Below are 25,264 nucleotides of genomic sequence, written 5' to 3'. Positions count from 1 at the left end.
TTTGTCACTCTTTTAATCACCTTTTTTTCTGAGGCTGGGGAGATGGAGCCCTCAGTTGCGCAGAATCATACTTGTTTAAAGAACGTAGACCTTTGCAGCAGGGGAGCCTCAAGCTCACATTAATGCCGATCTAAAAACTATTTTGAAAAAATAAATTTCTAGTGGTCGTTCTAAATTGCCTTTGATCATACTTAAGAAGGGAGATACAATTAATCACGGGAATGTTTCAGTATAATCTTAATTTGAGGGAATCTCAATGAAAAAGTGATCAGCTATTCAATTTTCATTGTGTTGCTTATACAGTAAGTAGCAGATCAGACATAAATAATACACAATATATAAATATTCTGGATATTTCCAGGCTTTATTTTGCACCAAGACATATTCTCACAAATGTGCATTTCAAATATTATAGATACTAAGAACTTTAAAGAAATGGGTAAAGTTTATAATTACAGTGACAGTGAGAAACAAGGGGAAATGTGGACACTTAAATTTTATATCTTTTTGAAAATTTTCCCTTAGTTAAAATATACCTTTAACACAAAGTATAAGCTTGTCAAATATTGTTCTATAATTTCTCACATCATTTATAACAATAGGAAATTGATTAGAAAATATGAAATGGAAAGTAAATCTAAAGTGTAACAAATTCAGAAAAATATTGTCACTTCTAATTGATTGATATAATCAAAATATGTTTTTTAAGATACCACTGATAAATGCTGGCCATAAAATTTTTTTGAATTAACAGGCATTTCTATTAAAATAATAAATATCATTAATTCACCTACCAGATTTGCAATGATGTAATGGTACCCTTTAACGTGTTTTCCAATGGTAATAACCTAACAAAGATAAAGAAACAAATGTAAGTAATATAAATGTAAAATTACTTCTGTTATGACCTGATTCAGAAAATAAATTTTATCTACTGTGTTTCTTGATAGTCTACAATGAGTCATATTTGATAAAATATAATTATCAAATTCAGATAATATTTCTCTCAGAAAAAAGTAACCATACATTTTAGTGCTTTATAAATATTATCTTTCAAGAAGTCAATAACTAAACAAAAGTGATTACCTTGGTTTCGTTAATAGTGAAAATAAGGTTTCAATATTTTAAGAAATGTGAAATCAAAAACGTGTTGAATCCCTAATAAGTCATAATTTTATTCTTACAAAAGCTATTTTTTTTCTTTTCAGTGAAACATAGACAGCTGAACCCAGCATCTGAGATTTTATATTCACAATCTACATTCAAAGATAAACACAGAGTTTATAGCAGTACATGGGTTTTAAAAGAATATTAATAAGCATATAACAGAATTGTTATATAGATCTATAAAATAAAATTCCAATCTTAAGAATCTTGAAATACTTATAGTCTAGTTCAAATGAACATTGTTATTTCTCGTTTAAGGCAGCAAAATGTCAGAGAAGCTAATTTCTCTCCACAAATCTAAGTCAAAAATCATGGCACAAGTAGTCATTTGGCAATGCTCCCAACAGTTTTGGACATTATTGTATCACCTGGACTCTCACTGATCTCTATCACTTATAAAGGGAAGTAGGTAAAATGGCCACGCTGCAGCCCTGGTACTGAGATACTCAAATGTAATTTCTATTTTTAAGAAAATAGTCACACTAACGGAAAGCATTAACTGTTATTAAAAATGGAAAAGGTTAGATCCCCTCCCTTACTGTTTTGGCGGCTTCCCATTGCTTTTATTAGCGTAATGTACGAAATCCTTCATATACTGTGAAGTTCAGGCCCACCTTCTCACTCTCTATACTAGAGCCACGTGGCCCTCTTTTTGTTTCTTTGTGCAAAAAGAGCTTCTTTCCGTCACCTCAGGGCCTTCATAGATCCTGTTTCCTCTGCTTGCAAAGTTCCCTCCACACCATACCCTTTGTCTCTTAAGGCACAGTGAATCTCAGCCCAGTGTTACCTCCTAGAAGACTTCCCTCCTTCATCCCAGGCAAAGTCAGATGCTCCAAAGCAACACATTCAGTCAAAGAGCAAGGGGAGGGCCAGATCCTAGAGGGATTCCACCATATGTTACTTTGATAGTCTAGCATGGTCACAAATTTGGAAGGCAGTTAGGCTTATCTTATTTTTTAACTTAGTTTTTTGTAACACAACTAAATTGCCTTTTCCAAGAAAATGAATACTCTGTGTTGAAGGGAGAATTTTGAAGAAAGATGTCCTCCTGAATGAAAAATATATTAATTAGCATCAGCTGAACTGAGACGGTCATGCCCCTCGTACTTCCTACTGGCATCTGTTGATTGTGCTTATTGGTCATTCTACTTTCATAATCGTGCATGTTTTCCTTCTGGGAATTCAGAAAAAGCACAGTATTAATGGTGCTACCAGAAGTAGAAGTAGTTGAGTTTAGTGTTCACTGAGAAAAAGGAGAAACATGAAGAATGGTCTAGCCTCACTTCTCTCTAAGAATTAGTATCAGCCATACCATCATATCTTTGTTTTATGGAGCCGTTAGTACTGCATTAACAGTAGTAAATTTATGTTAATTTCTAAGTGTTTTGACGTCTGAGTCCTTTCTCCACCTAATTACAACTAGAAATAAGTGTCTCTAAAGTTTTATTGAATGATAAAATACTCATAGACTAACAGCGTTTAATTATATTTCTAACTTTAAGCAATGATGAATATAAAGTTTCATCTCATCTCCATTCTCTTGACAGAGTGAGTAAGTCAATAGTGTTTCCTTTTCTTGAAATGTACCTCAACCCCACTTTCTGCCTGGTAAACTCTATTCCTTGAAGGCCTACCATGATCTCCCAATTGAAATTATTTTTTCTGCAATTTTTTTTCTCATAACATCCTGTTCTGTTCATTCATAGTATTACCATTACTATAACTGCATATTAATGTAACTAGGAAACATCATGGCTATTCACCTTGATGGGCATGTCTGTTCTGTTTAACACTGCATCTTGGATCTCCTGCAGTGCCTGTCTGGTAAACATTAGACACTCAGGGAAATTCACTGAACAAACAACTGGAGGAATCCAAGCCAGCCAGCCAAGTGGTACCCATGTGTGACCCATTCATACATCTTCCCACCCCTGTTAAGACAGGTACTTCCTCCTGCATGCTCTTAGACCACATTGCATTACAACTTGTAATACTGCAGTGTTTATTGTGTGTGCACATTCTCCTTCCCCTTTAAACAATGAATTCAGAAGGTAAAGTCAAGACCCTTACCTTTCTTGGCATCCCTCATTCCAGATACATACAATGTCCTCAGTAAATCCACACACTCACATAATACATTCAAATAAAATATATGTGCAAAATACTGTGTACATTTTGAATGGATGTCCATATGGACATTTATTTAATCACAATCATATATTTGCTACAAAAAATTTCATTCCATGAAATAATACCGTTTGCAGCAACATGGATGGACCTAGAGATTATCATACAAAGTGAAGCAAGTCAGACAGAGAAAGACAAATATCGTATAATATCACTTATATGTGGAATCTAAAATATGACACAAATGAACGTATCTATGAAACAGAAACAGACTCATAGACATAGAGAACAGACTTATGGTTACCAAGCGGGAGAAGGGGTTAGGGGAGGGAAGGATTGAGAGTTTGGGGTTAGCAGATGCAAACTATTGTATAAAGAATGGATAAACAACAAGGTCCTACTGTATACCATAGGGAACTATATTCAATATCCTGTGATAAATCATAATGGAAAAGAATATAAAAAAGAATGTATATATGTGTATCTGCATATATATATATATATGTATATATATATATATATATATATCTGAGTCACTTTGCAGTACAGTAGAAATTAACACAACATTGTAAATCAACTATGCTTCAATAAAATAAATTTTTTAAAAATTCCATTCCACTCATGCAGCTTAATATCATCAAAACAAGCAACCCAATCAAAAAATGGGCAGAAGACCTAAATAGACATTTCTCCAAAGAAGACATACAGATGGCCACGAGGCACGTGAAAAGATGTTCACCATTGTTAATTATCAGAGAAATTCAAATCAAAACTACAATGAGGTATCACCTCATGCCAGTGAGAATGGCCATTATCAAAAAATTTACAAATAATAAATGCTGGAGAGGGTGTGGAGAAAAGGGAACCCTCCTGCACTGTTGGTGGGAATGTAAATTGATACAGCCACTATGGAAAACAGTATGGAAATTCCTTAAAAAACTAAAAATAGAACTACCATATGACCCAGCAATCCCACTACTGGGCATATATGCTGAGAAAACCATAATTCAAAAAGAGTCATGTACCACAATGTTCACTGCAGCCCTATTTACAATAGCCAGGACATGGAAGCAACCTAAGCGTCCCTCGACAGATGAATGGATAAAGAAAATGTGGCACATATATACAATGGAATATTACTCAGCCATGAAAAGAAAAGAAACTGAATTATTTGTAGTGAGGTGGATGGACCTAGAGTCTGTCATACAGAGTGAGGTAAGTCAGAAAGAGAAAAACAAATACCATATGCTAACACATATATATGGAATCTAAAAAAAAAAAAAAATGGTACTGATGAACCTAGTTGCAGGGCAGAAATAAAGAGGTAGACCTAGAGAATGGACTTGATGACATGGGGTGGGAGGGCAAAGCTGGGGCAAAATGAGAGTAGCATCGACATATACAACCGAATGTAAAATATTTAGCTAGTGGGAAGCAGCTGCATAGCACAGGGAGATCAGCTCAGTGCTTTGTGACCACCTAGAGGGGTGGGATAGGGAGGGTGGGAGGGTGATGCAAGAGGGAGGGGATATGGGGACATGTGTATGCATACGGCTGATTCGCTTTGTTGTACGACAGAAACTAACACAGTATTGTGAAGCAATTATACTCCAATAAAGATCTATTAAAAAAGTAAAATGGATAACCAACAAAGACCTACTGTATAGTACAGGGAACTCTGCTCAGTGTTATGTAACCACCTAAATGGGAAAGTTATTTGAAAAATAATAGATACATGTATATACATAACTGAATCACTTTGCTGTACACCTGAAACTATCACAACATTTTTAATCAACTATACTCCTATATAAAATAAAAACTTTAAAAAAAGATTAAAAAAAATTCCATTCCATATAGTCCCAGTTTCTTTTGTAGTTTCTCTCTTCTAGTTTTGGAAATAATTATTTTCATATAGGCTTTCAGCAACTTGTATTATGATGAGTCATGAATACCTAAATTTTTAAAACAAAGACTAACAACTATTATCAAAATTCAGTTTTAATGAGAACCTCCTCTGAAATTCAAATGAGTTGTTGGGCTCCCATTTGAACAGAGGCCTTCGGGTTAAAGACAATCCCAGCTTCCTCTCCGGAGACAAGAATCAAGACTCTTCTACTGAAATGTTGACCTCTCTGATATAAAACATTTAGTTTGTTGTCATAACAAGCTAGTTTTATTCAGTTATTCAATATTTCATGAGAGATCCATTTTGTATATCTTAGGCCCTGTATTATTCTATAACAATTAAGGGTTCATCAAGGTTTATGTTTGCAAAATGCTTTGTTTTACAGATTAGTGAATCTAATTTTCTCCTCAAAGCCTAACAAGGGCCAAGATATGCATACTTAATTGTGTATTTTTCCTCCAATCCTATATTATTCCAAGGAATAATTTTATATACATACATTTGTGTATGTAAGTGACATACATAAACATATAACATATATATAATTATTCCAAGGAAAATATTATAAATGTACATTTTCAGCTGGAAAAGAAGCAGAAACCAGTGGAGGAGGCCTTAGGCAGTAAATCCTGATGCTTTTTAGCACCAGCTCTGGTCACCCGCCCTACCTGCATAACATAGTGGATTTTATTTTTATCGTGTGGAAATCACTTCATGGCCGTCCCATCCTGAAAGATCTTAAAAGGAAGCAAGGTGATGTGGTGAGCACAGATATCTCTGGTATCATATTATTCTTTAAAATAATGCACATTAATACATCTAGTTTACTTTTCAAGCAGCAAGGACTGCATATATCACTCCTACATATTTTTTTCATAGATTAATAGTTTCACAGTGACACAAAATCTACCTACTCAGGAGGAAAAAAATTACTTCTTGGAAAAATAAATACATGCTTTTTCTGAAGACCGAAATCCACTCAGACAACAATCCAGGTTTAGCACACCACACTGTATCCTAATGTTTGAAGTACTCCACGTCTTGCCGAAGAATCCATGAATTACTCACTTTTCCCTTAGGACCCAGACTTATTTTCACTTCATGCCTGCCCGTTTCTTTCTCTCTTAACAGCTCAAAAGAACTGAATTTTAAATTTCCACTTCAAAATTTAGGACAACACGATAGACCACACGATCAGGACCTGTATATTGCATACAGGTAATGGTTCGTGTGACGTGCCAGCACTACTGGGGATGCCCTGCTCTTGCTGAGTGAAGCCAGGGAGAAGGTCACCGCTGATCCTTGCAGGGTCCTCCACGGGCCCTGGGGAAACAACCTGCTGCTCAAGCAGCGCCCCGAAACGCTCCCTGCAAACGCCGAGGCTGCACGCACGCGCTCGATTGGGCGCCCTAGGAAACAGGCAGGAGCCCACCTGGTCCACGATGTCGTTGACTTTGTCCCGCTCACAGTCCAGGATGACCCGCCGCTCCTTCTTTAGCTCCAGATCCTGGAAGAGCGAGCGGTAGGTCTCATCTTTCTTGTCATTGTTGATGTTCCCCACGTTGATAGCAGTCACTTGCCACTTCTTTTCGGCAGCGGAATCCAGCACCGCCTGCAGGGTGGACAAGCCTAGGAAAGCAGAGAGACAGGGGGGCTGATGGCAAAAGGCTCGACTAACGGAGAAGCGCGGTGCGAAACTGACACGCATCTGGAAGGCTGCTACTTTTCTGCAACGAAGGGATGCTGACGCCTCTGAAGAGCGACAGCTACGATCCTTCGCAACACCCGCTCGTTGACACTTCGCATCCAGAGCTCTTTCCTCTACCTGGGAAAACTGTACCCCCTTCATTCGGGCTTCTCAGCTGTTTTCTTTTGGACATTACCAAAGTGTGGTGTTTTAATACCTCTGGGGTTTGGGGGGTTTTGTTTGTTTGGCCACACCGTGCAGCTTGAGGGATGTTGGTTCCCCAACCAGGAATTGACCCCGTGCCCTCCGCAGTGAGAACGCCCAGTCCTAACAACTGGACCGCCAGGAAATTCCCTACCTCTGGTTTTAATGAAATCAAAGGACATCCATTCTTTCTTGTATAGAATAGAAAAAAATATTTCTTTATATATGACACGCTATCATTTCACATTATTATCCTGAAGACGGTGAGTCTATTTTCAGTGAGATGAATCTAGGTGGGTCTATGCGAGTCTGAAAACCAGTCATCTCTGAAGCTGCTCGATTTCCTCCTATCGTTTTCTGGTCGGCAGTTGTTGTTATTTTTTTTTTTTTCCCTCAGCCTCTGTTATATCATTTTTGTTACTGGGACTAATCCTGTAGAAATTAAATGTTCACCTATTAACCACATGGTAGCAGTTAGTTTTTAGTACACATTGGTTACACTTACTTAACTTCCCAAATGTGAGACCACTTTATTTGTCATTAGTAACTTTGTTTATAGCATCATACGACTTAGGTCATATCGAAAACTGTATTTTTGTTTAATTGGTCACACATTGCCTCATATGTAGGATTGGGAGGGAAAACAACTTGGGAACATCTTTCCTAAAGTTAATGCTGCAGTTTAGCACTTGGAAAACTAGTATATAGACTTGTCTTCCATGTCACTTCAACTCTTCACAGCCAACCCAAATTCATCATTTCTATGAATAGCTTAATGAACAACAAAAATCAACGCTCCAAAAAGAATTCAGGACTCATCACATCATCTTCTTTATTGCAGAAAGACAAGAATATTGGACCCTTTTTACCCATAAAATCTGGGGTTTCCCTAATGTGAACACATGACTCTAGAAGCTTAATTCATGTTCTAAACTTTATTGAAATCTATTTACGAGAGCAAAAAATATGCGTATTCTAAATGTTGTTGAAAATTACCTGAGCCTGGAAAATATCATTAAAATTCTCATTGATTCCATATTGCCAAGGGTATATAAGATGAGCCTAGAGCACCTTGTGGCCCCCCCAAAGCAGGAAGCTCTCCAAAACTATCAGCCTCGTGTCAAAAGACCCAGGAGCAAATTTGATGAGAATCACTTTAAACAGAGATGACGCAGTTGGAATAGCAATAAAAATAATAACTGCAGAAGGCTTAAATACATACATTTTCTAATCCATAGATTAGTAATGACATTTAAGAAAAATATCTGATTGCCTTTGATGGATGCTAAGGGGCCAAGCTATTATTCTGAAAACTGGTAAATAAAGGTAAAGAAACAAGCATTTTCCCACCTTTCCTATATGAACTCTACTCAGGGTAGTAGTTCATTAAGGGACGGGTTTTTTGGAAAAACTCCAGCTAATAAATGATGAACGAATATAGATTCAGAATTACAACCAATCTTGTAACACCTTGTGAATTAATGACTCAAGGCAAGAATCGTTAACTGCTGCTAACAAAACAAAAAGAGAGATGCGTAGAAGTTACGTGCCTTCAAATGGGGATACTCAACACCACCTATGAAATATTCATGCCAAGAAGTGAACGTGAATCTCAGCAAGGATCTAGATCTAATTACCCTTTTATAACGAATATATGGCACAGAGTAATATGTTAATCAAAGTCCAGACTGTGGGAAGCTCTACATTACCTTATAAAAGCCTAAAGAGATATGTTAACCAACTGGATATGTGGACCTCACTTTTATCCTGATTCAAACAAACTGTGAAAAAAAAAATAGATGATGCTAGTAATGAATTACTGTTAACTTGTCTATATATGATAATGATATTGTAGTTATATTTAAACCAAGAGAATTGTTCTTTCAAAATATAAACTGAAATATTTACAGCTGAAATAACAGGATGTCAGTTATTTGCCTCAAAATAATGGTCAGGGGCTTCCCTGGTGAGGCAGTGGTTGAGAATCTGCCTGCCAATACAGGGGACACGGGTTCGAGCCCTGGTCTGGGAGGATCCCACATGCCGCAGAGCAACTAGGCCCGTGAGCCCCAACTACTGAGCCTGCGGGTCTGGAGCCTGTGCTCCACAACAAGAGAGGCCGCAATAGTGAGAGGCCCGCACACCACGATGAAGAGTGGCCCCCGCTTGCCGCGACTAGAGAAAGCCCTCGCACAGAAACGAAGACCCAACACAGCCAAAAATAAAATAAATAAATTTTTAAAAATAAATAAATAATAATAATTGTCAGGAGCAGGATAGAGATAAAGCAAGTTTCCTCTTACCCTTCACTAATAAAGCTGGCTTAAGTGTCCTTTCAGGTCTTCTTCAGGACACATTATTCTGTCCGTGTTGTTATTTTAAATATTTCATAATGAAAATTGAAAATAATTTACTTTTATTTCAAACTGAAAAGTTGAACGATAAATTAAACTTGAAATGAATTTTGTGGGGTTTTTTGGGCAAAACAACAAAATTAGTTTCCTCCGTCCAGTCTTGTAGCAAAAAATACAGGGTACTCAAGAATTACTCAAGGGATAACTTAAACAGAGACCACATGCCATTGTAAAACATCTATTAATGATAAAACCTCTTTTAAAAACTTCACAGATCACCTATGATTTCCATTCACTGTAAGTAAATTAAATCCTTCCAGGATGCATTCCAAGTCCTTTTCCCGTTTTTCATCATCAGTGAAGACAGAACCAAAGTTGGTCATCATGATGGACGCAACAGCTATCAACGTGCTTGAGAACACTTATTAAGTTTATTCAGTTTTTTTTCCAAGTAGGAAAAAAAGCTAATTTTCTAAACCTTTTTCACTGTCAAAGGTCCTACTTTGCCACATTCCAGTCATGATGCGACTCTTCCTTGTCACCTCTTTAAAACAACACATCCATGGGTGGTGTTCTACATACTACATATTACCATACAGCACTCATACGTGAGCTTCCTTTCTTCCAGGTAATCAATCATTTCATGTTGCTTTCATTTAACTATGAACTTAACCACATACCAAGTTAAAGTTTCAAGTGGTGATGCTCTTGACATTCTGTCCTATCCTTTAACACATATAACAAGAAATTTTAAATATAAATGCCAATGTATAAATGAATCTCAAGTGATATTTCTAAACTTAACATGTGTTGGCAGTTCACCTTGTCCAAAATATGGAGAGGATATATATATATAAAATCAATAAAAATGCATTTAAAGAAATAGCTGATTCAAACTCATCCATTTTATGTATCAAAAAATAACTCACAGTTGGTGTGGATTCTGTTATGAAAACTCTTAGAATTAATATTTTGTAACCTATGAAACCTAAAAAAAAATACATCCATTTATTAAGATGCTAAACTGCCCAAGTGGTACGTAATCAGAGGATGAATTTAGTTTCATCAGAAGACACTGAATATTATTCAGTTATCTCCTAAGGACAGCCAGAAATAATTCACCAACCATGGCATGATCTGTCTCACATTTTGAAGAGACTGCTGTCCCATGCTTATTAATCAATATTCTCCGATTTGTTTTATTTTTGCAAGTAGCAACTGACTCTCTCAAATACTTTCTCAACTTGATCTGCCCCTTTCCTACAACTAAGAGTTTTCTATTATGTCTTGTCTGGTTAGTTTAAAATTAATAGATCATTTTAAAATTTAAAAAAATCACTGAAAATGCACATCACAAATAGTAGGGTGAAATTAAATTATTCATACACAACACAAACGGATGCTCTTAGCCTCTTGGTAACATATTCCAATTAGCAGAGAAAGTATTACCTCTTTCCCTTCCACACAAACTAGCCTAGAAGTATCTTTATAAATACACTCATCCCTTAATTCAGAATATAAACTTGTATGGACACTGGGAATTCCATGTAAGTATTGGTTTGTTTAAAAACATTAGTAGCTGGTTATTCAACTCTAATATCTGTACCACTAAATCAGGACATTTAAATCCGGGTTTAATTTCTTACTATTTTATTGCTTATGACAAAGAGAACTTGAGATATACCGTTGTTCATCAACAAATAGAAAAAAAAATTGGAAAATTAACTGCTCTTTCTAAGAAATATATTTAAAATATATTCTGAAAAACCTCAGGAAGGGCTTCCCTGGTGGCGCAGTGGTTGAGAGTCCGCCTGCCGTTGCAGGGGACGCGGGTTTGCGCCCCGGTCCGGGAAGATCGCACATGCCGCGGAGTGGCTGGGCCCGTGAGCCATGGCCGCTGAGCCTGCGCATCCGGAGCCTGTGCTCCGCAATGGGAGAGGCCACAGCAGTGAGAGGCCCGCGTACCGCAAAAAAAAAAAAAAAAAAAAATCCTCAAGAATATGACAGGAGTATAAAATTCAGTTCTACACTCTACTAAATGCTCAGACTTCTGGAGAAAATAAAGACTAGCTAAAGTACTGCTACTTACTTCTGTATTATGTTACTTCTTCGAGTGCCTAATTGTTGCTGGACTAGTTACAGCTGTACACCCTATTTATAAGCTGACACTCTCCCTAAAACTCTCTCCAAGAACCATCAGTAGTTCACAGTCGCATCTTAAGCTACTGCTCCTAAGCCTGTGACAAAATTACAGAAAAACCTTCAGCCCTGAAACAGGTGAAGTCTAAATGCCTCAGTTTGCACATTAATAGGTGGAATTAAAAGTGACTACTGCATATAGGGATATTTCATTCGGACCATGTCTTTCTTCTTGAAAATATTTTTTGTTCCATTTAAAATTCACAGCCCTTATTCATCTTTCAGGCACAGAAATTAATATTTTATGATCACTAAATCACAGCAGCACGTCTAGGCCAGATTAGATTAACATATATTTCCCTCATTGACTTTCTCAGGAACATCATAAAAGCAATTTATAATCTGGAAGCATTTTTACGCTAGGCATGATGCCTTTTTTGAACTGGAATCCATGTGCCTTTCCTTCAGGGGACAAATAGTGTGGTTCAAAGTTAAAACCGAGTTATAAAAGCATTAGTTCTGGTTTTACCAACTGTCTACAGAAATGTATGACCTTACCTTATGAACATTGACGCAATAAATAAAAACCACATTTTGATTAAGTCCTGGTTCAAATGTAGTACATGTGAATCCAAAGACAAACCTATATTGAATGCAGTAACATAGGCAACCCCATGACTCTCTATCTCCAATGTGTTGAAGATCCGTCTACCTACTCTCCCTGCCATCTACCTCCTCTCTCCGGAACTTTTAGGAAGGGTGTTGGGTTACCCATTGAGGAGTGCCAGGCTGCGGCCACATGACTTGGATTAAGAGAAGACACCAGCATTCCTAAAGGGTCACACGGCACTAGGCGAACAGTTTCAGCAATCCTCTCACCGGTAAACCTGAAATAGTCAAAAGCCTATACAAAGATCAGGACGCATCCATGTCTTCCCTTGTCTACAAGTGGGATGTAGTCTCCTGGACTTGCTGCTCGGCCTTTGGATGGATAGCTGGAATCAGGAAAGGTTTCACTGGCAGTCCTAGTTAAAAGCAGTGCAAAGAAGCATAGAAAACCTGTGTCCTTTTCATGTAGCTTGTATTCAGTGCAGAATGTTGGACAGCCATTCTCATGCTTGGGCTATTCAAAAGAACATCAATTCATATATTTAGAAATTAAAATTTAACAGCATGTTTACCTGATCTAGACTCTCAGAAAATTAAAGATTATTAAAAACAAATCCTTAAGGTCAAGGACCTGGAAAGAGTGCCATATCAAAAACAGACAAAACTCTTTGAAATTGAGGCACATGGAGACATAACTTGAAAGATCAAATCATGGAGCCTATTTTTCAAAGCGCTCATAATATAGTAAGGGCGCAGATTCATTCTCAAGTCGTGTAACACAAAAACAAGGAGGTACTTCCTTAAAGTGTAAGAGAAGTGGGTTAAGGACCATAGGGGGAAAAAACAGTTCATGTGGTAAATGTATGAATAAACATTTTAAAATGTGATATGACAGCAAAGCTATAACAACTGTAATCAGTAAGAAAAAATCAGAGAGCAAACATGCCATTTCCACGAGTCAAGTAAAACATTACATAAGGGTCTTCTGCCAGTATTTTGAGTCTTACACATTTATCTCTGAAAATAGATTCAGATGAAAAGCCAGTGTGATACTCTTCATATTAAAACATGAGTATCCATTTGAAAATATCTTGAAAATGTATCCATAATGTCAGTTCTGGCTTTAATATATAATTACTTAATGTTATCACTGTAACGTTGACCTCTCCACAGATGCATTTGAACTCAAATCAATTTGTATAATTTAATGATTGGAGATTATCGCATCATTTCAATTTCATTTAATATTCATAAAGTGTTAATAAAATCATTAAAGATGTGTCAGGTTCTTTCCACAAGTACATAAGTCCACCCATCATCATCCAATCCATAGTGACACTGAAGTGTGTCCCTAAAGTGAAAACACCGCCTTGCACCTAGTCAAAGAGTAGAGAGAACTCACCTCTGATCCTTCAATTTAGCAAGCAAGATCCAGGTTCTAATACCACCTCAAACTTAAAATACACAGATGCTCAACTCATTCAGTTATTAATGCTATTTATTGACATCAACTCTGTGCCAGCATTATCTTAAGCGCTGTATGTACAGTTAGGTGTAGTGGGTACTGCCAGGGCATCGCCTTCCTGGGCTTAGAGCCAGATCTTAAATTAAAAGAATAAAGCTTAGTCTGTGTGATTAAAACAGTCCCTAGAATATACTGGGAGCTCACTTCTTGGGTGAAAGAATGAACATCAATATTAATTATAACTTGTGATAAGTACTATGTAGGGAAAGGAAAGATTGCTTTGAGAGAAGATAACAATACGAAATGCACCTCTGCGGGAATGTTATATAAACTAAGACCTGAAGGAGAAAAATTTAGAAGTCTGTGCAGAGATTCAAGGTGAAAGAATTTGGTGCACCTGAGAAAGTAAAAGAATATTCGTGAGATGGGTTTAGCCTAGTGAGTGAGAACGGCAGTGGTATAAGTGGGCAGGAACCAGATACTGCAACACCTTACAGTCATGTTAAGAAATTTCATTTTTATCCTCATTATAACGAGGAGCCACTGAGGTATTTTAAGCAAAGGAGCAACGTGGTCAGTAAAGCATTTAAAAGTATTCAAAAAATAGAGCTACCGTATGATCCTGCAATCCCACCCAGAGGAAACCATAATTTGAAAAGATACACACACCTCAATATCCATTGCAGCACTATTTACAATATGCAGGACATGGAAGCAACCTAAATGTCCATCAACAGAAAAATGGATAAAGAGGATGTGGTACATATACACAATGGAATATTACTCAGCCCTAAAAAAGAATAAAATAATGCCATTTGCAGCAACACGGATGGACCTAGAGATTATCATATTCAGCAAAGTAAGTCAGACGAAGAAAGACAAATATATGCTATCACTTATATGTGGAATCTGAAAAGATGATACAAATGTACTTATTTACAAAACAGAAACAGACTCACAGACATAGAAAACAAACTTATGGTCACCAAAGGGGAAAGGTGGAGGGGAGGGATAAATTAGGAGTTTGGGATTAACATGTACACAATACTATATATAAGACAGATAAACAACAAGGACCTACTATATAGCACGGGGAACTCTACTCAATACCTTGTAATAACCTATAATGGAAAAGAATCTGAAAAAGAATGGATATATGTATATGTATAACTGAATCACTTTGCTGTACACCTGAAACTAACACAACATTGTAAGTCAACTATACCTCCATGTAAAACAAAATTAAATTAAAAATAAATAAAAGCATTCAAAGCTTCTGGCTCCTTTACGGAAAGTGGATTGAAGAGAAACAAGTACAGAAATGGAAGGATGAAGGATGAACACGTGGGGCTGTCCTGTCCTGGAGTCATGACAATGAAACAGAAGAGTGGCTAGAAGTAAAAGACGTTTAGATGGTAGAAATCCTATGAAGACGAGACAAGAGTTAAGGAGGACGTGGCAGAGGGCAAGAGGAAGATGATGATAAGCTCTGTATCTCATTTATCAGAAGGATGGGCAGAGGGCCATCCAGCACACCGGAATCCGTATTTACTCTCAGCTGTTCTGTGTTTGAGTTTTTCACTCCCATGTGTATAGCAAGGCTCTCCCTTGTCAGAGCAGCGGGAAAGTTGTTGGCAGTCTTTCTTCTCAGTGTCTATAGTTCTGACTGGCTTTTCCACGGAGCCTTCTCATTCTCAGGACTGGAGGCCGGGACAGGGAATCAGACACCAGGCTGGAGCATGCTAGGCTGTGATTGCTGTAGCCAATGTCTCCAGACTGATCGTGGCAGAGGGCTGGCAGCTGGCTCCCCGCTTGGCCGCCCTCGCAGGTAAGCAAGGTGCCCTCTCCTGGTAGAAAGAGGCTTCTGGTTTTCACTTGAACATTTAAAGCAAGTTGCTTTGTGGACGGGCTGGTATCTATTAGGTACTCTGGCAATGGTGGCCGTCAATACTTTTGAGTCTGTGGGTGGATAGTCTCTCGAGAAAAATCATCTACGTTCATGTGCACAAAATGTTCATTCGATGTTACAAAGTACACAGACCCACTGAAGCTGAATCACAGACCCAGGAATGGTTAGAAATATCTGAAATCCTATGACACGTAAGTCAATCAGGTCCGCTAATACCAAACTTCACCACAAATGATGCGGGAAACACAAAGGAAGGACCCTTACCCCTGAAATAAAAACTAGTAAAATGAGCCAAGACTCTAATCCAAAGTGTCTCCCCATAAATAGCTGTAGAAGAGCTGTGACAAAGCACAGGTCTGCTGTCAAAAGACCTGAGTTCAGCTGAACCACACGTGGAGGCTCATGAAAAAATCAACTTCTCTGAGATTCAGGGATCTCATTCTAAAGCAGGGTTAATAACAACTGTCCCTGCCTGATAAAATCTTTGCATGTGGAAATATTTAATGTCTATACATTTCTGTAGACGTTCTTATTTATAGATTTATTCAACTCTTACTTAAACCAATTTTCAAGGCCGTCACTTCACTGACCCTGGACTGGGAATATAGTCATCCTAGGGTCTTAGCTGCTGGCACCAGAAAGTGCTTTGTGCCTTACAACTGAACATTCGGGCGTTGTGTGAACACAATCTGTCTCTGTAAATGGTACATCCACAACATTTTTGCTTGTTTGTTTTACTCTAAATATGTTACCCAGGTTTTGAATTGCATCACTCATTTACACAGCATAATTAAGGCAAGTTACCCTTGGACTTCAACACACTTACATAGCCCTATAAAGTCACACGGAAGTATCAAGTGTGGGCACTGAATCTGACCCATTACAAAGGGAGAAGGATATTGTCACTTACCTCTGTCACTGTCATAGAGGTATGCAAACTTGTCCCATTGGTAGTACTCAATCAAGCTGAGAAGTGCTCCTTTGAGGTCTGGTCGCATCTGAATGACAAATGGATGGGTACCATCTGTCGGGAAGCTGGGAGTGATGAAGGATACATGGAGCGTCCCACAGAATGACGTGATGGTGTTTACAGACTTCTTGTCATAAAATCCAAAAATTGCATATACTCCTCTTGAAAACTGGGAGCAGACTAGAAGAACAGGGGAAACAGAAAGGATAAATCACATGCATTTGCTTGAAAGTAAATGCCCTTTTGCATAAAATACAAAAGAATCAACATATTGAAAAATACAGAGAGTTGATATCAATAATTCATCAAATTTTTGAGCGCTTATTTACTTAACACCCCACTTGAGGAATTCAAAGAATTATAAAGCATTAAAAAATAATTCTGGCTATGGGACTACATGAAACTTAAAAGCTTTTCCACAGTGACAGAAACTGTCAACAAGTTTGAAAAGGCAGCCTACTGAATGGGGGAGGAGATTTTCAAATCCTACATCTGATATGGGGTTAATATCTAATATGTACAAATAATTCGTACAACTCAACTTCAAAAACAAAAACAACCCAATTAAAAAATGGGCAAAGGACCTGAACAGACACTTTTCCCAAGAAGACATACAGATGGCCAACACATACATGAAAAGATGTTCCACGTCAATAATCATCAGGGAAATGCAAATCAAAACCGCAACGCGCCATCACCTCACACGTTAGAATGGCTGTCATCCAAAAGACAACAAATAACACATGTTGGCAAGATATGGAGAAAGGGGAACCCTCGTGTACTGTCGGTGGAAATGGAAATTGGTGCCGCCACTATGGAAAACATTACAGAGGTTCCTCAAAAAATTAAAAATAGAACTACCGTACAATCCAGCAACTCCACTTCTGGGTATTTTTCTGAAGAATAAAAAAACCACTAATAATGTACCCTAATGTTCATAGCAGCATTACTCACAATAGCCAAGACATGGAAGCAAGCTAAGTGCCCATCAATAGATGACTGGGTAAAGAAGACGTAGGGTATGTACACAAGGGAATATTACTCAGGTATAAAAAGTTAAAAAAGAATAAACTCTTGGATAGACCTGAAGGATATTGCGCTAAGTGAAATAAGTCAGACAGAGAAGGCAAATCGTGTATGCTTTTATTTCTATGCGGATTCTAAAAAACGGACAAACAAAAAAGAATAAACATAACAAAACAGAAACGGAGTCATAAATACAGAGGACGAACAGATGGTCACCAGAGAGGAGGTGAGGGGGTGAGTGCAACAGGTGAGGGAGCTGGAGAAGGACAAACTTCCAGTTTCAGAATAAATCAGTCACGGGAATGAAACGTACGTTGTGGGGAATATAGTCAATAATACTGTGTATGGTGACAAACAGTAACTAGACCTATCTTGGTGATCATTTTGTAATATACAGAAATAACGAATCATTATGTTGTGTACCAGGAACTAACAGAGTGCTGTTGGTCACTTACACTTCAAAAACAATACTGATGTGTATAAAATGGATGACTAATAAGAACCTGCTGTATAAAAAAAAATAACATAAAATTAAAAAAAAAAAAACGGGCTTCCCTGGTGGCGCAAGTGGTTGAGAGTCCGCCTGCCGATGCAGGGGACGCGGGTTCGTGCCCTGGTCCGGGAAGATCCCACATGCCGCAGAGCGGCTGGGCCCGTGAGCCATGGCCGCTGAGCCTGCGCGTCTGGAGCCTGTGCTCCGCAACGGGAGAGGCCACAACAGTGAGAGGCCCGCATACCATAAAAAAAAAAAAAAAAAAAAACCAACAAGCAAACTCATAGAAAAAGAGATCAGATTTGTAGTTATCAGAGGTGAAGGCTGGGGGAGAAGAAACTGGATGAAGGAAGTCAAAAGGTACGAAATTCCAGTTCTACATGATAAATAAGTACTAGGGATGTAATGTACCGCGTGATAAATGTAATTAACACTGCTGAATGTTATATATGAGAGTAGTTAAGAAAGTAAACCCTAAGACTTCTCATCACAAAGAAAAATTTTTGAATTTTTCTTTTATTTTGTATCTATATGAGATGAATGTTCACTAAACTTATTGTGATGATCATTTCATGACGTATGTAAGTCAAATCATTCTGCTTCATGCCTTAAACTTATACAGTGCTGTATGTCAATTATAACTCAATAAAACTGGAAGAAAAAAAAGAATATATACACATTCTTATTTAACAAGCCATGTAAGTATAAACGTATTTTAGGACAGCCCCATAAAAAAAAGAATACAAGTAAAAATCATTAGTTATAAAGAACAAACTGCAATTACCTGGGATTTATACATATTCATAATAACTCATTCCTTGTATTATCTGATATTTTTTAAAGGCTTTATCGTGCTAATAATGCTTTTATATACAAGATCGGCGCGCTCATGAAAAGTTCTAATGCTGAGCAAAACCTCTTTAAGAGAAGATGGATGCAGGGCTGGTACCACACACAGAAACATGTCACCCAAAAGGGACATCTCTCACCTTGAGAAACGCAGTCAAGGAGCAATTGTGTGAAGCTCAGAACTCCTATTTTTTTAAGCTTTCCCACGGACTTAACTCATCCCATGTGTTCTACTCCATGCAACACAAAGAATATTATCAAAATACTTTGGCATAGAATCATCATTCTTTAAAAAAAAAAAAAAAAGACAATATTCTATTTGGAAGTCCCCATCACTCCCACGATCCCTTGTTCTCTACCAGTACTTGTATTTCAGTGAAGGACCTTCTCCCAATCCCTCCACCACAGTCAGACCATCACTAAGTCATGGTCATTCTAATACCTAAATATACTCAAAGGTGGTCCCCTTATTTCTCTCTCCATACCAACCATCCTAGTTCACTGATAGCATATACCATGTATCTTGGGCTTGCCTTGTGGCCTGGCATGGTACATGAACTCATTTATTTCTTATGCTAACCCTCGAGGTAGGAAAGATTATTATTCCCAAATTACTGATAGGAAAATTGAAACATAGGGAGATTAAGTGACTTACCCAAAGTCAGACAGCTAGTAAGAGATGCTGTATTCAAACCCAGACAGGCAGATTCAGAGTCCACACTCTTAACTAATGGATAATATTGTGTCCCTAACTCGGATTACTGGAATACCTACCCAACTTTCCTCCTTCAACCAATTATGCCCCTTCCATTCACTTCTCCACAATATAACCAGAATAATTTTTTGAAACACAAATTTGATCCTATCTCTCTGAGAAGTAAGGGTTGCTTTGTCCAAGAATAAACCCTGCAATGCACAATACAAACCACACATGGCACAGCGCTTAAGACAACCAAGTCAGGTCAACCACATGCTTTGAGGGAATGAATAGCTGATATTTTTAAATCTCAAAGTTCATTTCGATCCAAAACATGAAAGTCAGCTCTCCAGTGACATAATCTAACAGCCCAAAACATAATACCAGGCAACCTTGTAAATTTATTAAATCTCATTTAAAGGATAAGGCCAATACTATCATATTTCATTTTATTTTACTCACAAAAATAAATGGTCTATAGAAAAAGTAGATTTGTTTAATGAATAAGAGCATTGCTAAAATACATAGATTTGAATAGCCAATTGCAGACAATCAATAAATGATGGGCAATAATTTTTAATGACTATCATGTGATATGAAATGAAAGGAAAGCCAGATTGGCCAGTTCTCTGAGTGGCCCTTATTCATCAGATGTTTCAATTTTCCTCTAAATATTTATCAATCTTCAACTCACTTCTGCCTTTCTAACATAAGATGTTTCCTGGGATTTCTAGGTTATGTCTGTGTAATGGTCGACCGACGTCTTTACTAACAACCTTCTGCAGAACAGACTAATATGTCTCAGAAAACAGCTGGATGTATTTCTTTACATTTACTCTAATACTTTAACATAAAGCAAAGATGAGATTCCCGACTTTTATTCATATTTATGTTTTTGTCCTCATCTGAGAACAGATGTTGAAAACCACCTTTAATGTGTTTGACTCTGCTCATTCCTGACTTACATGAAAAATCCCTTTCACTGTTCAAACCCTTCTGGGCAAACTCCGCTGTGATTTCTTATTTTATGCACGGATGTATGCATCCTGACGTGCATATCTTAAATCTTAAGCTTGTTCAGAAATTGTTGACTCCATAGGACGTATAAAAATGAGAAGTTGCTCTAAAATGCTCTCTGGGTCTGTTTTATTTCATTTCCTGCAAAGTGTTGGCATGTCGTCTAAAAACTATAGGGATATCAGGCAATATGATTTATTAATGAGACCTCCACATCCATCCTCAGTGAAATCGCCTGGTAAAGGAAGGCACTGTTTGAATACACAGTCTGAATAAGAAGCCATATCTTTCATTTCCCATTTGTTCTAGACTCTGGAGTGAGTTGTCAAGGGGCCTCCTGGCTGTCGTGACCATCTGGAAACACCTGGCGTTGGCCCAAGCATGGGCACGAGCTGCACAAGACTTCATCAGAAATGAAAATTCACCTAACTCAGAAGGCACCTTTTTGCACACAGTCCAGCTAATTCTCCAATGACCATAATTGTGGAACCATGGCCGTCCCCCTCCTGACTATCTCAGCCACCTCTCAGCCTTTTCCCCTTGCCCGTTATCTCATCAGGGCACATATTCAATTGTCCACTTGCCTACAGCTTCTATTTTCCTAGATATCTGTCTCTGTGTCGCTTTACCACACACACAATGAACAGCCATTTGGTCGGCATTGCTCACCTACCCTGATCTCATGTCTGTCATTCTCCCTGTCCCCTCAAATGATAAGTATATCATTGCGTTTACACCCAGGACTCAGTCAGAATGCTGACCTGAGCTAAGGTATTTTGCTTACCCAGTTTGCAGTGACCATCTCAGGATGAAAATCTGAGCGTTGTATTCCTAACACTCCATCCCCCAAGTACCAGCGTGTTCGCGTGCTAATGCTGACCTTCTCCCCAATACAGCACAGATACAAGATCCTACTGACCTGAGACACAAGAACATTAGTTCTCTACTTTGAAAGGACTCCTCCTCTGATTAGAAATGAAATTACTCTTTTTCATCTCTACCTTATTCTCCAGCAATACTCCAAAATTCAAAGTCATTTCCCTAACTTATATCCATCCTCAAAGAAGGAAGATTTACTAACACTAGCAATATTCAAATGATGTGTCATAGCTCTGGAAACAGTTTCAAAAGAAAACTTTCTAAAATGAGTTAGATAATATCACACCCCATATATCGTCACCTTGTTCTGTGTCACCTCTGGGGGCAGAGGAAGGAGGAGAAAGCTCTCAGTTTCACCTCTAGATTCATGACCCTATGAAACACTATTACAAATTTCTGAATAATTATGTTAATTAGTATTAGATTTGCATGTATGTCTTAAAACTCTAAGCTAAATGTAAGGTTGTTCTCACTGAGTACGACTTTAATTAAATATTTAATATCAACTTTGAGAAACTCAGCAAAAGCAGGTCCTTTTAAAAGATACTTTAGGGCAAACAGCAGAAATGACCATCTCCTGGGTGTAGATAACTTGCTGATTATTCCACTTTTTATTACAAGCCCAGGTGATAAAAGCCAATAGCAATGCTGATGCGGTGCCTCCAAGTCACATCTTTTTCTCTCGGGTCATTCTGCTTATTGGTGCTGCTAACGTAGCACACTCCATACAGTCTGGAGAACCCTGCATGGTTATTAAGTAGAAAGAGAGAAGAATAGAGCCTGATGTATTTTTGTTTAACATTTTTTTATATTTAGAAGTTGCCATTCACTGCTGTGAGACCCACAGTCTGCTTCCTAAGCAGGAACGGTGCTTTGCAGTTTGTGCAAAGTCTTGTGAAAGCTTCATCACCAAGCAATCCTGAGCTCAAAATTTGGAGAGCGAAGAAAATCTCTCTCATCGTTCATCACACAACTTCTGGCGTCATCTTCTTGTAAACAGTGACCCCAATTTTACTACTGAAATCTCCCTTAAGATCCCCGAGTCACTAAACCTAATAATTTTTTCTCAGATCTAGCTTTCTTGGCCCCTTTGAATTTATTAATCAAAAACTTGATTCTATGTTTCCATACAAAATTTAAAATTATTTGTTCTCGTTCTATGAAAAACGCCATGGGTATTTTGACAGATATTGCCCTGAACCTACAGATTGCCTTGGGTAGTATGTTCATTTTAACAATACTAACTCTTCCAGTCCAAGAACACGATGTATCTTTCCATCTGTTTGTGTTGACTTCAATTTCTTTCATCAGTGTCATACAGTTTTTTGTGTACAGGTCTTTTACCTCTCTGGGTAGGTTTATTCTTAGGTATTTTATTCTTTTTGATGTGCTGGGGTTCAACATCACTAATCGTCAGGGAAATGCAGATCAAAACCACCATGAGATATCACCTCACACCTGTCAGAGTGGCTGTCATTAAAAAGAATGCAAATAACAGGTATTGTTGAGGACGTGGAGAAAAGGGGACCCTCATACACTGTGGGTAAGAGTGTAAATTGGTGCAGCTGCTGTGGAAAACGACATGGAAGCTTCTCAAAAAAACTAAAAATAGAACTACCATATGATCCAGCAATTGCACTCCTATGTATATATTCAAAAAAAAACCCAAACAAACAAAAACACTCATTCAAAAAGATACGTGCACCTTGTTCATAGCAGCATTATTCACAATTGCCAATATATGGAAGCAACTTAAGTGTCCATCATCAGATGAACAGATAAAGAAGCTGTGGTACATATATACAATTACTCAGCCATAAAAAATGAAATGTTGCCATTTGAAGCAACATAAATGGAATTGGAGGGCATTATGCTAAGTGAAATAAGTCAGACAGAGAAAGATAAATACTGTATAATATCACTTATAGTGGAATCTAAAAATACAACAAACTAGTGAATATAACAAAGAAGAAGAAGGCTCACAGATGTAGAGAACAAACTAGTGTTTACCAGTGAGGAGAGGGAACGGTGGAGGAGCAATACAGGGGCAGGAGATTAAAAGGTACAAACTATTAGGTATAAAATAAACTACAAAGGATATTTTGTACAACATGGGAACTATAGCAAATATTTTATAATAACTACAAGTGGAGTGTAACCTTAAAAAATTGTGAACTACTGTACTGTACTCCTGTAACTTATATAATACGTCCATCAACTGTACTTCAATTAAAAGAAAAATATCTGGCCAAAAAGAAAAAAAAAACAACTTGCTTCTAGAAATGCTCTCTCTTTCCACTGCTACTAGCAGTGCTCTCGTCCAATTCCTTCCCCACATGGCTACCAAGTAAAATGATATCATCTTGGTGCCCTTGCTCTCCCTATAATTACCTTTCACTCTTTCCCCCTATATCCCAAATTAAATCTATCCTTAGAGGTTTCATCCCTTTAAACAAGGCTAAGTTCAACTTTTTATGCATGCTTCCCAAACCTTCATATCACCTCTGTTGTCTCCCTTTATCTATTTATTTACTGAACAACTTATACTGTAAACATTCAGCGTGACAAGCATGGGGTTAAGTTTAGAAAATGCCACAGGATAGATACAGTACATTCTCTTTTTTAAAGTATAGTTGATTTACAATATTAGATTGCTTTCAGGTGTATAACATAGCGGTTCAACATTTTTATAGATTATACTCCATGTAAAGTTATAAAATAATTGCTATATTTCCTTGCACAGTACAATATATCCTTATTGCTTGTTTACTTTATACATAGTAGTTTGTATCTCTTAATCCCACACACCCATCTTGGCTGCCACCCTTCCCTCTCCCCACTGGTAATCACTAGTTTGTTCTCTATAACTGTGAGTCTGTTTCCATCTTATAATATGCATTCATTTGTTTTGTCTTTTAGATTCCAAATATAAGTGATAACATACAGTATTTGCCTTTCTCTGGCTGACTCATTTCACTAAACATAGTACCCTCTAGGTCCATCCATGTTGCTGCAAATGGCAATATTCCATCTTTTTTATGGCTGAGTAGTATTCCATTGTGCATGTATATCTATATCTCTATATATTCCGGTATATAGATATATATACACCACTTCGTATTTATCCATTTGTCTGTTGATGGACACTTAGGATGCTTCCATATATTGGCTATTGTAAATAATGCTGCTATGAACATTGGGGTTCATGTATCTTTTCAAATTAGTGTTTTCGTTCTCTTTGGATATATACCCAGGAGTGGATCATATGGTAGCTCTATTTTTAGTATTTTGAGGAACCTCCATACTGTTCTCCATAGTGGCTGCAGCAATTTACATTCCCACCAACAGTGCAAGAGGGTTCTCTTTTCTCCACATCTTCACCAACATTTGTTATTTGTAGACTTTTCAAAGACAGACATCCTGGCAGCTGTGAGGTGATATCTTATTGTGGTTTGACTTGCATTTCCCCATTGATTAGTGATGTTAAACATCATTTCATGTGTCTATTGGCCATCTGTATGTCTTCTTCTGTATGTCTTCTGCCCATTTTTTAATCAGGTTGTTTGTTTTTTTGAGTTGTATGAGTTGTTTATATATTTTGGATATTAACCCCTATTCGGTCATATCATTTGCAAATATTTTCTCCCATTCTGTGTGTTCTTTTCATTTTGTTGATGGTTTATTTTGATGTGCAAAAACATTTAAGTTTAATTAGGTCCCATTTGTTTATCTTTCCTATTGTTTCCTTTGCCTTGGAAGACAG

General features: G+C 37.6%; 1 protein-coding gene across 2 annotated transcripts in view; it reads right to left on the bottom strand.

The window, feature by feature from the left end:
• The window catches only part of GRIA2 (glutamate ionotropic receptor AMPA type subunit 2), a gene marked incomplete at both ends in the record, with an annotated part of 158,463 nt that overhangs the window by 58,226 nt on the left and 74,973 nt on the right, over positions 1 to 25,264 (bottom strand). For both annotated transcript variants that reach the window (XM_082653454.1, XM_082653453.1), the window contains 3 exons: positions 795 to 848; positions 6,636 to 6,832; positions 16,481 to 16,720. In XM_082653454.1, the coding sequence (XP_082509580.1) occupies positions 795 to 848; positions 6,636 to 6,832; positions 16,481 to 16,720 (491 nt within the window). The remainder of the gene's footprint in view (positions 1 to 794; positions 849 to 6,635; positions 6,833 to 16,480; positions 16,721 to 25,264) is intronic.

This window comes from Grampus griseus, assembly GCF_964374135.1.
Source record: "Grampus griseus genome assembly, chromosome: 4".
Taxonomy (NCBI): Eukaryota; Metazoa; Chordata; class Mammalia; order Artiodactyla; family Delphinidae; genus Grampus; species Grampus griseus.
This window is presented reverse-complemented; position numbering and strand designations above follow the sequence as displayed.